Source organism: Desmodus rotundus, chromosome 2 (assembly GCF_022682495.2).
Source record: "Desmodus rotundus isolate HL8 chromosome 2, HLdesRot8A.1, whole genome shotgun sequence".
NCBI lineage: Eukaryota > Metazoa > Chordata > Mammalia > Chiroptera > Phyllostomidae > Desmodus > Desmodus rotundus.
In genome coordinates, this window is record NC_071388.1 from 121556009 (window position 1) to 121569486 (window position 13478).

The following is a 13478-nucleotide window of genomic DNA, read 5'->3' on the forward strand; positions in this document are numbered from 1 at the left end:
ACTGAAAGATGTGCTAAAATTTTTACAGCCATACAAAGCCCAATTAAAAATCTAGAGATTTTGATTTTTTCTGGAATAGGCAAGAAGTCTTCATATGGTGGTATTTGAAGAGTATAAAAGGTTTCCCTCTGTACTCTAAAGTTGACCTTTATAATTCAACATTGCACTTTTATACCTGCATTTCTTTTAAGTCTAGGCATCTCAGTAAAACTCCTACCTAAATATAAGCATGCGATGTGAGAGGCAAAAACACAGTAGAATCAGGTGCCATCATGCAGTAGTGATTAGAAAGCCTGCTCTGGAGCCAGACTGTCTCCTCTGACTCCTGGCTCTGTCACCTGTCAGTATGACTCTAGCCAAGTTATTTAAACTTTCAGACTGTGTCTCCTCATCTATAAAATAGGTTAATAAAATTAACTATCTCAGGGGGTGTTCTGAGGATTAAATAAGTTAATAAATATAAGCCTAACTTATTATATTATAGTATCCTACAGTAAATCATTAGAACATAAGAATATTAATTAAATATATATATTTTTTAATTGTAAGAAGGAAAAGAAACATGGAAAAAAGTAAGAAGAAAGGGTGGCAGGAAGCAGCCTGGCTATTCACTGTTAAAATTAACTCAGTCCTGTATTTATTTAATCACTCTACTATGAGTTCTTAAACATATTGACCATATCTTGCCAGCAATGTACATCTAGTCTATGTCATAGTGCTTGATAAGGTAAGTGCTCACTCAGTGGATGAAGGACAGTTGAATAAATATATAAAAAAGTAAATGAATATATGAAACTAGAAAGTCCTGAATATCTGGAACAGACAGATTTTATATTTTATTTATATACAAATAAATAAATAATTTTATATAAATAATTATTTATAAAACACACTTTCAAAAATAATTTCAATATTATTCAAATATTTAAAACCATTAAAATATTTAAAATTAATATTTAAAATATTTATTTATTAAATATTTATTTGTTTATATAAATAAATAAAATATTTAAGATATTTTATTTATATATATGCATCCTGTCTTTTACACACACACATATACATGTGTGTGTGTGTGTGTGTGTGTGTATGAGGCCCCTGGAAAGAATAATCCAAGGGCACAAAGGGATTAGTCAACTGAAATATACCTAAATGAGCCTCATCAATCACTCCACATTTAATAGACACAGTAAACAGCTTATTTTAGGCATGTAAGATCCAACTCCAGCTGTAACATGACTAAAACCACTTGCTTTACTGTTTCTCTTCCATACACAAGGTCAAGTTGATGGTGCCTACACAGTTTTCCTTGTGCTAGGGACTCTTTTGAAGAAGGTTCTAAAGAGTATGACACTCAGAATAAATAATATAACACCCAAGACCAATACTAACTGTGACTCTTCTGCATTGCTGTGTTCAAGTACTTACTTGCTGGGTTGTCCGTGGTATGTAGGCTGATCACTGGGACTCCTGGACCTGCATTTTAAACATATATATAAACATTTTAAAGAAATCTAAATAGTAATCACTGGAAAGGCTACATGATAAGAGTTTTCTTTTTTCCACAAATGGAAGTATTTCATAGTTAAAACATAATGAAACAGAAACCAGACCACTAGATTCTCTTCCTTTCTATGGATATTTTATTCAGAAAAATAAGAATATAGGGGGAAAGAACCTGTTTGCATAGACTGCTGTTAAGATCCCTTTTCTCCAAAATCCTATATTCCTATAAGTCTATCGTTTTAGCCAATATGGTACAACTTACTCTCTCTTTCTCTAGTCTTTTATAGAACAGTCAGATATTCAGAAAGAGATTCATGACTCCGTGACACCTCCTTCATCTACACAAGCAAGATTAAATTATATTTACCACTCAGCCAAGAAAAAAATGCATGCATATTAGAATTGTTTCATTAACAAGATAAATAAAAATGAGGGCTAATTATATTTTAATTTAAAAAATATGTTACTGAAATCACTAATTATTTCAAATATACTAGTTAATTCAGGTGTAACCATAAGAAACTTCACTTCTCTAGGGAGCTCTATATAGACGTCTAATTATTTTTCCCTGGTGTCATCAAAGAAGTACTTTCCTTTTTTGATTACTTCATTTCAGATGTCAAGGGGAAAAATAATTTCCATGAGTAAGAGTTGGTTTATTCTTCATGGTATGTTAGAACAGGACAGCTTAGGTTACCAACTGAAGTTGTGGCACTCAATTTATCACATTACAGGAGGACATATATCTCATTTCAACTCTGGGAAATACAGTATCTTATTAAAAGGACAATGATTTATATCACTATAACCTAGAGATACCATACCCCTGTGTATGACTATAACATTTACAGAGAGAATAAGTAACTGGAATGGGTGTAATTTGCCTGAATTGAATGGGACTAGACCCAGAAAATTACATTTCTGCATATCCTAAATCTTCTATCAACCAAGCCATTATTTTAATGACTACTGCTTTTCCAAAATATAGCTAAATTAGTTTATTATTGTAGCATGACTTTGTTGATATAAATATATTTATTCACTTTTTTAAAAGGTCCATGTTCAAATAGCCCTTGTTGACTCACGTGTACTTATTCCCAATGCCTACTTCTAAGTGAAGTACATAAATATAACTTGTACCTTAGTAAATACATAATTTATAACTTTTAACAAAAAATTATAAATTAAGAATATTAAATCATATAGCTAGAGAGTAACAGTTACTAATGATAGGAATAGATGTTGATTAGAAAAAATCAGTAAAATAAACTTCATTAGAAATCATCTATTACCTTTACAGAATAATAAGAAATGTTGATTCATGGGACTAAAACTGGCACCAAAATATGTGCATTGTTCTTTCATAAAATTACATGAAATGCACTGACGATTCAGTAATCCTTCAGTAGAAGCACTGGGAAAAGAAAGAAAGTTAGAAATACTACCATTCCAGGTCTTGAATATGAGTCATCTAAATTTAAATGTTAACATTAACAGAAGAGCTACAGCATTCCTTACATGGAGTGTTATTGTAAATTGTGACTTACCATAAAAATGCAAAATCAGCTACATTCCTAATGTTAAGACATACATAGTTTCCTTATATTTAATGAAATTAAAATTGTGTATGTACACCTGTATGTATGTAATATGTATATATGCTTGTAAATAGATTGATTTCCATAAAACTCAATAAAGCTTATTTTTAACTGCATTTTCTGTATAGATATTTATTTGTAAAGTATTAAAAGGACTTGGCCACAGAAACTAACTTAAAGTCCTCATGAATACATATTAATTGAAAGAGTAATAAATGTTTTCATGAGTCACACACAAAAAACAAACACATTATTTAGTCAACTCAACATTCTAAGCATTAGAATTTGATATTAATGCTGAATTTTTCCCACTAAATACTTGCACTGATATGATAATGTACATAATATTAGCAATCATACATACTTTGAAACATCAGGGAGGTAAAAAAAAAACAATCATCTCTTTAGTTACAAAAATAGTGATGCTTAAGGTCAGAGAGATTGAAATATATCCCCAAGGTTAAATTTCATATCTCGAATCATTTATTTTTTTAAAAAGGGATGTCATGAATTATCTATGTTGATAGATAAAAAATTACTCATAATACATTTAATAAATGTTGATTTGACAAAAGATTCTCAATTTTGCTTTGAAATGAAACATGATTTGGGCTGTATATTCTGAAATGACTCATGCTCATGCTGATTTTGATGCACTGCAGGCATGGGCATGGGGGACAGGGATTTTGATTTCAGCACCAGAAGCACCAGAAGTAATCAAGTATGGTTTAAAAGTTACAATTTCATATTTAGAACATCCTGAGTTCAATTTTTTTACTAGTAAATATGATTAATATACACTAGGCCCTTAAGCCCATTAGCCACCTAGCTAATGTTTGGCTAATGGACTTTAGTGTCTGGTTTATATGTGTATGTATTAGTGTCTAGTGCATACACACACACACACAACGTTTGACATTTTAGCCATTTTAAGTATATAGTACAATATCATTAATTATATTCACAATATGTGCAACCATCACCACAGGAAAATGAAGAATACATACTATTTACATGATGATATTTAGTGACATAACTAGAATTTAAAACATTTACTCTCTCTACTCCATATAACTTTTCATATCCAAGCTCCCTAGAATTTAACATTGGTAATTTATCATAATTTATACTATGAAATTGCTGAAATAAGAAATGCAAAATTTGAGACAAAAGTGTAACATTGAATATGGGAGCAGTTCTGATTCTTCAAGGGTATCTAAATTGCCATCCAATGATTATTTTTATGGCCTTGACAAGACATTGATTAGGTTTTCTGGATTAAACACTAACATCACCTGACAGTCAAGCCAACTGGCATTTGATGAGCTAATTAAGGAGAAATTTATCGGTACTATGTTTTCTTTATAGCACAGACTGTTATGCTAGCACCAGTCACAGAATAATTGACTGTTCTGCCTCATTCATTAAGGAGAAAGTCAAGCACACAAATCTAAGAAGTCATTGTGATTCAAATCACATTTTAGGCTAATAAAGGGAAGAGCAATTGGGGAGTGCCATTGACTCAACCTGGCCAAGTCTAATCTTCTGACACTAATTTTCCTTTAAGAATTTTATAAAAATAAGAGAAATAAAACATTGGTCAACTATTTCCACATCTTAAAATGTCATGACTGCCATTATCAATCATAGTATAAGTTTTAAGGAAGATAAGCTTCAGGTATCAAAAAAAAAAAAAAAAGAAACAACAGTGACAAATACTTTCATTAAGACCTCTAAACCCAAGTTAGAATCAGTGTCTTTAAATAAAAACTGTTCTTCCTTTGGAAGTCATTAGGCTAGAGAATGTAGGTTCCAGACTCTAAGAGAAAAGACAAAGAATATGAAAATGACATATTGGAAGGGGTGATAAAAAGGAGAGGCTTGCTTCAGATAAAAGCAATTTATGTATAAATATAAATCTATGGATGAATTAGAGGGAGTTGGGGCACTTTAAACATGCATTTTCACTCTCAAAAGAAAGTCTAGGCTACTTGGTAGGACTCAGTGGTGATAGTTCTTCAAACAGGATGACTTTCCAATGAGGATATTCCATGGCAGTTTTGACACTTTAAAATTGTGAAATGGAAATTAGAAAGTGTATTTAAAGTCCAGAATTAATAAGTTGCTTGCCGGAGGAAAACAAAAGTCATTCTTGTGAAGTCCTACTAAAACTTTCTGAGTGAGGAGACATTTTAATACTAAATAGGCTTGACCTTAAGCCTCTTATGAATTTAACTTTCCACCTGGGAAAATTGGATAGATGAAAATATTCCCCATCCACTGCTTTATTTAAGTAATAAGCATTACTGGCTCTAATAACAAACTTAATGGATTTTACACACTATGGAGGGGGGTGGAAAGAGATACTTCCACTTGATCCAGTCTACTAAGCATTTACAATGCTTTTATTTTTTTTCATAAATAAACTGCACGGGTGCAATATTAATGCCCTGAAAATTCAAAACGAGGCTTAGTAGAAGAAAAGGCCCCTGGGGAAAATATGTGAATGCCTATGATATAGGTAGTTAAGAAAAGCAAGTCTCATAAAAATATTTTGAGACTATAAATACAGGTGAAAAAAAGGGAGCTGCAAGATGGTCTTAATTCTGGTTCAAACCTTGGAGGATCACAAAGGTTTGAGCTGGGGGACTGGACCAAGAATGTGAGGTTCTGCCATGCAAGGTTGGCTCTTCCCTAGCCATGTCAAAACCAACTTCAGATTTTTCCATCCCATCATTAAGCTGTGTAGATGGCCATTGAGAAATCACCCTGTGCAGAGATATGTACATGGCTTACCTGTACAGCTGCCTCCCTCTGGGAGAAGACTCAGTGCTCAGAAAGTAACTGCCCAGGAAAGAAAACAACACAAACCAGATGCAATATGTAAACATTGACTGGGTTCAGCATTTAAAAAATACACTATAAAGCATTATGAAAACCACACAAATCAATTTTTGCCACACTCACTCTTTTTACTTGAATTTTTACACTGTTAGGATCAAGGGTGGGAAGTGGTGATGGCTGGGGTCCGGGGGAGTGGTGGGGGAAAATGGAGACAACTGTACTTGAACAACAAGAAAAAGAATTAAAAAATAATATAGAAGAGCTTTTTTATTATTTAATCAAAGCACTTTGATTCTTTTAGTAAACATATTTTTCTTAAAATATTATCACACTTTTTATGATCTCTCTCAATCCCTCTGAGTGTATGCGTGTGTGCATGTGTGGGCATGTGTCTGCGTAAGTGTGTCTCTGGGTGAAGGATAAAGTCTTTAAAGTAAATGCTATTAGGTGGCCATGTTCTTTGGACTAGGACCGTGGTAGGCAAAACACAAATCTGATAGAAAATAGTGCAGTTGACAACCTGACTTCCCACCTGACCTTAGAACCAAAAATGCTCACATTTTTTGCGTAGTTTCATCAAATGCCAAGATCTTTATCACTTCCCAGTTTCCTGAAGTTAAGTGGCGTATGGTAATTTGCTCACTTTTACTCTGCAAAGAAATAGATAATATTAATTTTTAAAAATTTAAACAGCATCTCTCTGGTCAAAACAAAAGTAGTAACTGCTTATGTCACTTTTAATTCTTTAATTCTCAACTAATGTTCAGTTTCTCATGTTCCATCTCAGTAATGCACACACATTTATACAAACATAGACTCAGGGAAGACAGTGCCTTCATTGTTATGCTGTTGGAAAACCATTCAGAAGATACCTCTAGGTGAAGATCTCCTGTGCATCATCTGGTCAGGGATGTCATCTTGGCATTTGGTGCAGACACAGAACTTTGATAAGTCGCATCTAAATGATTGATAGCTGTGCAGTTTTGACAGATTTAAAACATTTCAGAACCAACTTTATGCCAAGTAAGTGTTAAGGATTATTTACTTTCAAACTTTATACCATGTGTATCACTATAAGATTTGCTTTTTTCAATGAATAATTTATTTGAGGTTGATGCATGAGGCCATAGTTTTCTTTCATTGTTATATGGTATTTTGTTATATAAATTGTCATTACTTATCTTTTTCTTGACATTTGAGTGTTTCCAAGCTTTTGCTTTTTAAAAAAGTTGTCTATGTAAACAGTTTTACTAATGTCTCTTGATGGCCATGGCAGGATTTTCTTGAGACAAACAACAAAAACTGGGATTGCTTAGTTAGGGGGTATACATGTCTTCTACTTAACTAGATAATGACAAAATGTTTTCCAAAGTTATATATAGTCTAGTAGCAATACAAGTTTCTATTGCTCCACTACTTTCTCGCTTCCTCATCAATAGTTAATTTCATCAGGCTATTTAAATTTTTGTCAAATTAATGAGTATGAAATTGTATCTCTTTTGTTTGCTTTTTGTTGATAAAATAATCCAAACTACAAAAAGGCTGAATGATTAATACATGAGTACTCATACAATCCTGACCTAGAATCACCAAAAGATATCCAACATTTTGAATATCTGCCCTCCCTTCTTTTATCATTTGCTGAATCACTTGGAAATAAGCAGTAAGTATCAGGTTATTTCAGCCCTAAATACTTTAATATACATCTCTCAAGGTTAAAAATATTTTATCATATAAATAAATTGCATATCACACCTGTGAATATTCATATTAATAACATCTGAATATATGATCTATACTCTAATTTACATAGCTTCTCATATAGTATATTTTTTAAATGCTGAACCCAATCAATGTTTACATATTGCATTTGGTTTGTCATCTATTTATTTTTTAAGACATTATTTATTTATTTTTAGACAGAGTGAAAGGGAGGGAGAAAGAGTGGGAGCGAAACATCAATGTGTGGTTGTCTCTAGCTCACCCCCTACTGGGGACCTGGCCTGCAACCCAGGCATATACCCTGACTGACAGGGAATTGAACTGGCGGCCCTATGGTTCACAGGCTGGTACTCAATCCACTGAGCCACACCAGCAAGGGTCTTTATTATCTTTTGAAGTAAAACAATTATCCATCTTTTTTATTTCTACATTGACCATTTGTAAGCTTCTTAGTCCAGTGATCTTACAGAACAGCAATTTTCAACTGGTGTTCCACAAGAATTTTTAAAACATGCAATTCCTGATTATTTAGTCAGGGCCATTGAACAATTTTTCCTCATCAAAATTATACTTATTTTTTAGCCGTAGGGATATAAAGTACAGTAGAGGAAATAGAGTAGCCAAAGAACTTATACACAAGACCCACAGGCATGAACAATAATGGGGGGATTGCCTGAGGGAGTGAGGGGCACTAGATGGAGGGAAGCAAAAGGAGAAAAATCAGGGCAGTTGTAATAACATCATCAGTAAAATATAATGTTTAAAAATTTATATTATTAGTAAAGAGTTAGAAAAAAGGTGAGGATATACACTCAAGGAAAATTAATATAAAATGGATGTCAATTGGGAAAAGAAAAAGTATGCACTCATGAATAAATCACTTGGATAACTCTGAAAAAAATTATACCTATTTTTTGTCAGATCAGCAAAAAATATATATTTTTGGTGTGCTAAAGACTTTTAGTAATTATCTTATGTGTGCCATGAGATGAAAAAGGTTGAAAATTGATGTTATAGAATATTTAGCATTTTTGATTTATCTGATTGTTTTCTAATTATTTAATTTAGGCTAAACTTTTTAGGCAAGTATATTATATAGGTGATTGGATACTTCTGCTTCATGTAAGGACACACACACAATGACATACCTCCACACTCATGACAATATTATTTACATAACTGTGAGATACTTTCATTGTGAAAGTACACTTTGCTTTGTAATTGAAAGCAGATTAATACTTGCAAATTGTGTAAACAGCTTGTTCTCTATAAACTTTTCATTCAATAGCTATGGTGTCATTCATTTATGATCTTTCCATGAATAATTATTATTTCAAAAGTGATTTTTGGATTCTAATACTGCTTCTATATTTATTAAGTAGCATTCTTTAATAAAAAGAATATCCCCTATTTTTACCTCACATATGTTAACTCTCTTTACCTTCTTATATTATTACAGACTTAAACATTTTAAATACTATTTTCCACTATATTATTTTCCACTATTGTTCTTATTCTTTAGAATAATGAAATTGTGAAAAACTGGTTAGTGGAAACTCTTTCAATTCAATCCCTCTAGTCTTTGCAAATGACTATATTAGTCTTTGAGCATGTTTTTTTATTTTTTTCTGCACAGTAAGATGTAAGAACATTTTAATTCCTATGTACCATGTCTGTAATGAGTCATTTATCCAAGGAGTTTTCTTATACTGGATTGTGGTATTTAGATATCAAAATTTGGGGTTAGGTATGCTCATTGTTTAAAACACTATTAATTCTGGGCATTTCAGAGGCTAAAATTTATAGATGGTGATACATAAATAGATAGATTTTCATGATTTCTTTTTCTGCATGTATACATCGTATGTGTTTGGGTTCTAAAAATATCTTCAATTAAAATTCATATCAGTGTGATTTAAAGTTTGGTATTGAGGGAGCTTGGTTCACATTCTCCCTCACACATATAAAAATTATTTATCTTTCTTTTTGACCAGGGAAACTCTATAACTAAAAATTAACATTTTATCACTATAAGTATAAGTGTAAACCTAATTACAAATATATAAATTAGAGAGAATGCAGGGCATGCTTTATATTCCTTGTAGATTTTTTGTCTTTTTATTATTATGCAGTTCTTCATTGCGTAGGTATACCATAATTAATTCAACTAGCCTCCAGTGAGGCACATCTCAAATAATGTTATAGTAATTAACCCTATATATATATTTGTTTGTTGCTTAATGTATAGGGAAATATCTTCAGGATATACGAGGTCTGTCCAGAAGGTATCCAGCCATATAATATGAAAAATAGAGACAGTTAATGAAGAGGATACAAGAAACATTGTACATAGGACAATAATGCCTCAGTCTCCTTTAAAGTAGGCACCTTGAGACCTTAGGTCATAAATGGTGCTGTGGTAGACACTATGCCAACCAAAAGTCTCTTCTGAAAGGAAGGACCTACTCCCTCAGTGGCCAGCAGTGCTTCTGGAAGAAGGTCCATAGCTGACAGTCTTCTTTGGGAATTACCTAAACTGAATAAAATGGATGGCCTAACCCAAGTTCATTCCTCTTTTGAAGGGCAGCTCCAATCCTAAGACATCCTGATCAGTATTGGAGCACAGAAGCCCAACCTTCTTGCCTTAATTTGGGACTTCTTTGAAGGGCCATGCCAGTCCAGAACTCTCTGCATGGTCAACTGAGACCTTCATTCAGATGACACTGCAGCTCCAACTCGTCTGCCCACTCTTGCTTCTTTCTCCTGCTTTCTAAAGTTACTGATCTTCTCTGTAATAATTGCCCTGCAATCTTCCTTTCACAGTTGGCTTCCAGTGAAACTCAACTTGAAACAAGTATGTGGGCATAATTTCATTAAAAAATTTGAGCATCTTATATATATATATATATATATATATATGTATATAATAACATATGTAATATTCCATTCACATGTTGTCTAACTCTTAATGTTTGTCTATCTATCAAATTTTTTAGAGTTTTCATATTTTTAATTAAAAAAATTTGATTGTTGTTCAGATATAGTTGTCTTGTTTTTTCCCCCATTGCTCTCCCCTGCCCCATCCCCGCACTCCCACAGTCAACCTCCCCATTGTCCATGCCCATGAGTCCTCTATTCATGTTCCTTGCCTTGCTCCTTCCAGTTCTTTAATTTTAACAGATCTTTATGTCTCTCTATCCTTTTATGTGAGATACAAGCTGAAAACTGTCTTTGTTTATCATTTTATGTTTACATTGGTTATGGTGTATTTTTTCCAAAAAGTTTTTTAGTAATCTTTATATAATCAAATTTACCAAAATATTTTTACTGATGCTAAGTGATGGTACATAGTTTAAAGGGCTTTATTTAAGCCAAGGTAACAAAAATTTATTGCTGTTTTTTCTCTAAGTAAACTTTTAATATTAAGTATATTTAGTATATATATTAAGTATATTAGTATATATAATACTAAATATACTTTTAATATAAGAGCTTTGATTATTTTACAGTTACAATGGTTGTATGGAACTACTCTTAATTTTTCCTAACATATATTCAGTTTTAGCAAAACTATTTCATTAAAAATTCATTTTTCCCTGGTGGTTTTCAAATGCCACCTTTATTACATGTTAAATTTCCATACCTACCTTAAACTGTTTCTCTCTTATCTGTGCTGTTCCATTAGTCTCTGTTTCTTCATGTCTCAGTACCACACAGTTTTAATTACAGATTTCTTCATTATCCGTATTATTATGCCTTTTATTATAACTTCTATTTGGTTATTGTTATTGATTTTGGTATGATTTGGGTATGATAAATATTTAACCTTCTATCTCACTAAATATTTTTCCAAATCTTATGATTGGCTGTTTATTCTCTTCTAATTTACATTGACTAATACCTCCAAAACAATATTACATAGCAGTTGTGGGTATTGTGCATCCTTTCTTGTTCCAAACTTTAATGGGAATGTCACTATCTTGGCTTTTGGTTTGACGTATAAATGTTTTTATCATGTTAAGCAATTATATATATATATATATATGTATCTATATATAAACAGTAATTGGCATTACATTTTGTAAAAGGCTTTAAGGCAACTATGAAGAAAATTCATGCTGTAGGACAATTTAAATTGTATTTGCATTGCCTTTCAAAGTCTGGTTTCACCCATAAGAGCATGTGGGACTGTTGTTTTTTTGGTGAAGTTCTTTGTAATACCATTCTATTTTTTCTGTCATTAGTCAGTTTAAGCTCTCTATCTTTCATGGGGATAATTTTGGTAGTGTATTTTCTCATGAAATTATTCGTTTCATTTCAATTTTCGAATTAATGACACAGGCTTCTGCAAAATACTCTCTTATGACCTATTAAAATGTCCTTTGTTTAATTTCCCACTGGGCATTTCTTATTTTATTGGCCCAAATGAAAGAACAGATCAGAACTCCAGAAAAACAACTGAGTGACGAGGAGATAACCAACCTATCAGACGCAAAGTTCAAAACACTGGTAAACAGATGGTCACAGAAATGGTTGAGTTTGGACACAAAATAGAGGAAGGAGTGAAGGCTATGCACAGTGAAATAAAGAAAAATATACAGGGAACCAATAGTGAAGGGAAGAAAATCAGAACTCAAATCAATGGGTTGGAACAGAAGGAAGAAATAAACATTCAACCAGAACACATTGAATAAACAAGATTTCAAAAAAATGAAATTATATCTATTGGCTGATATAATTTCTTTTCTTGATAGCCATTAGCATATTTTCAGCAAAGTCTGTTTATCCTTGGTCACCGTTCAATTAATTTATTTTTGTTATTATATTTTTCAATTTTATTCCTGAAATTTGTCACTTTTTGGTTTACAACTTTTATTTCTACAATGTAAAGCTATTCTTAAGTTTTAAATATCCCATTTGATAATTTTATATCTACAAATTCTCATATAACCATATTTAATTCTTTTTGGAATATTATTTTACTTTATTCCTCTGCTTCATAGTTTTTTGAAGAGAGAGAGGAATATATTTATGTACTGAGTATTTTTATTATATATTCTGTTTTCCTCATATAGTAAGTTTGCATGTCTACTGACTGCCATATTTTGATATTTATCAATATCTTGGATTTTTCTGGATATATATGCATGAGGATGATGAATAATTAGGTGGTTCACTAGAGTTTCATTACTAGTACCCTAAGGAGCAATGTCATTAAGCGTATTACTAGTACTAGTACTAGTAATAGTACTCTAAAAAAACAGTACTCCAAAGTGTACCCTAAGATGACACCATAGGAGTGGATTGATATGTATTCTGATACTCAATATGATTTTCTTAGTAGCGTCCTTAATTTCTGTCATTAGTTTCCACATTTCCCTTTGTAAGAATATTCTAAGAGAAGACTCTCTCTGTTCGAGTTTTTCCCTCTTATTCTTAGGGGGTAATTTTTAAAAAACTCTCATTTTTTAATGGTTTTGTGCACATTCAACATACTTTATTTTGATTGCTTGTTTCAATGCTGATTTTTAAAATGTATGCTACTAATGCTCCCTATAGATTATGCTATGTTAGCTAAGCTTTTCGTGAGTGACTTTCTCAGCTTAAAGGTGTTGTCTTTATTCCTAAATTTCTAAGTTTTTTTGAGTATAGATTTTGGTGAATTTATGTAATCTTGTTTCCACATCTATTAGAATGATTACAATTTTTGCATGTAGAAGCAATACAGTAAACTATAGCACAGGTACTTAATATAAAACAAATTTGGAACTTTTATGTGGAAAAATAACTTAGTAAATTTTTAATCCA

At 31.9% G+C, this 13478-nt stretch overlaps 1 protein-coding gene across 2 annotated transcripts in view; it reads right to left on the reverse strand.

Annotated features, from left to right (window-relative positions):
• DPP10 (dipeptidyl peptidase like 10) overlaps window positions 1-13478 on the reverse strand; it is a 722439-nt gene that overhangs the window by 40227 nt on the left and 668734 nt on the right. For both annotated transcript variants that reach the window (XM_024569627.4, XM_053918597.1), the window contains exons 14-17: window positions 6507-6598; window positions 5901-5948; window positions 2799-2920; window positions 1429-1476 (exon numbers count right to left, since the gene is read on the reverse strand). In XM_024569627.4, the coding sequence (XP_024425395.1) occupies window positions 1429-1476; window positions 2799-2920; window positions 5901-5948; window positions 6507-6598 (310 nt within the window). The remainder of the gene's footprint in view (window positions 1-1428; window positions 1477-2798; window positions 2921-5900; window positions 5949-6506; window positions 6599-13478) is intronic.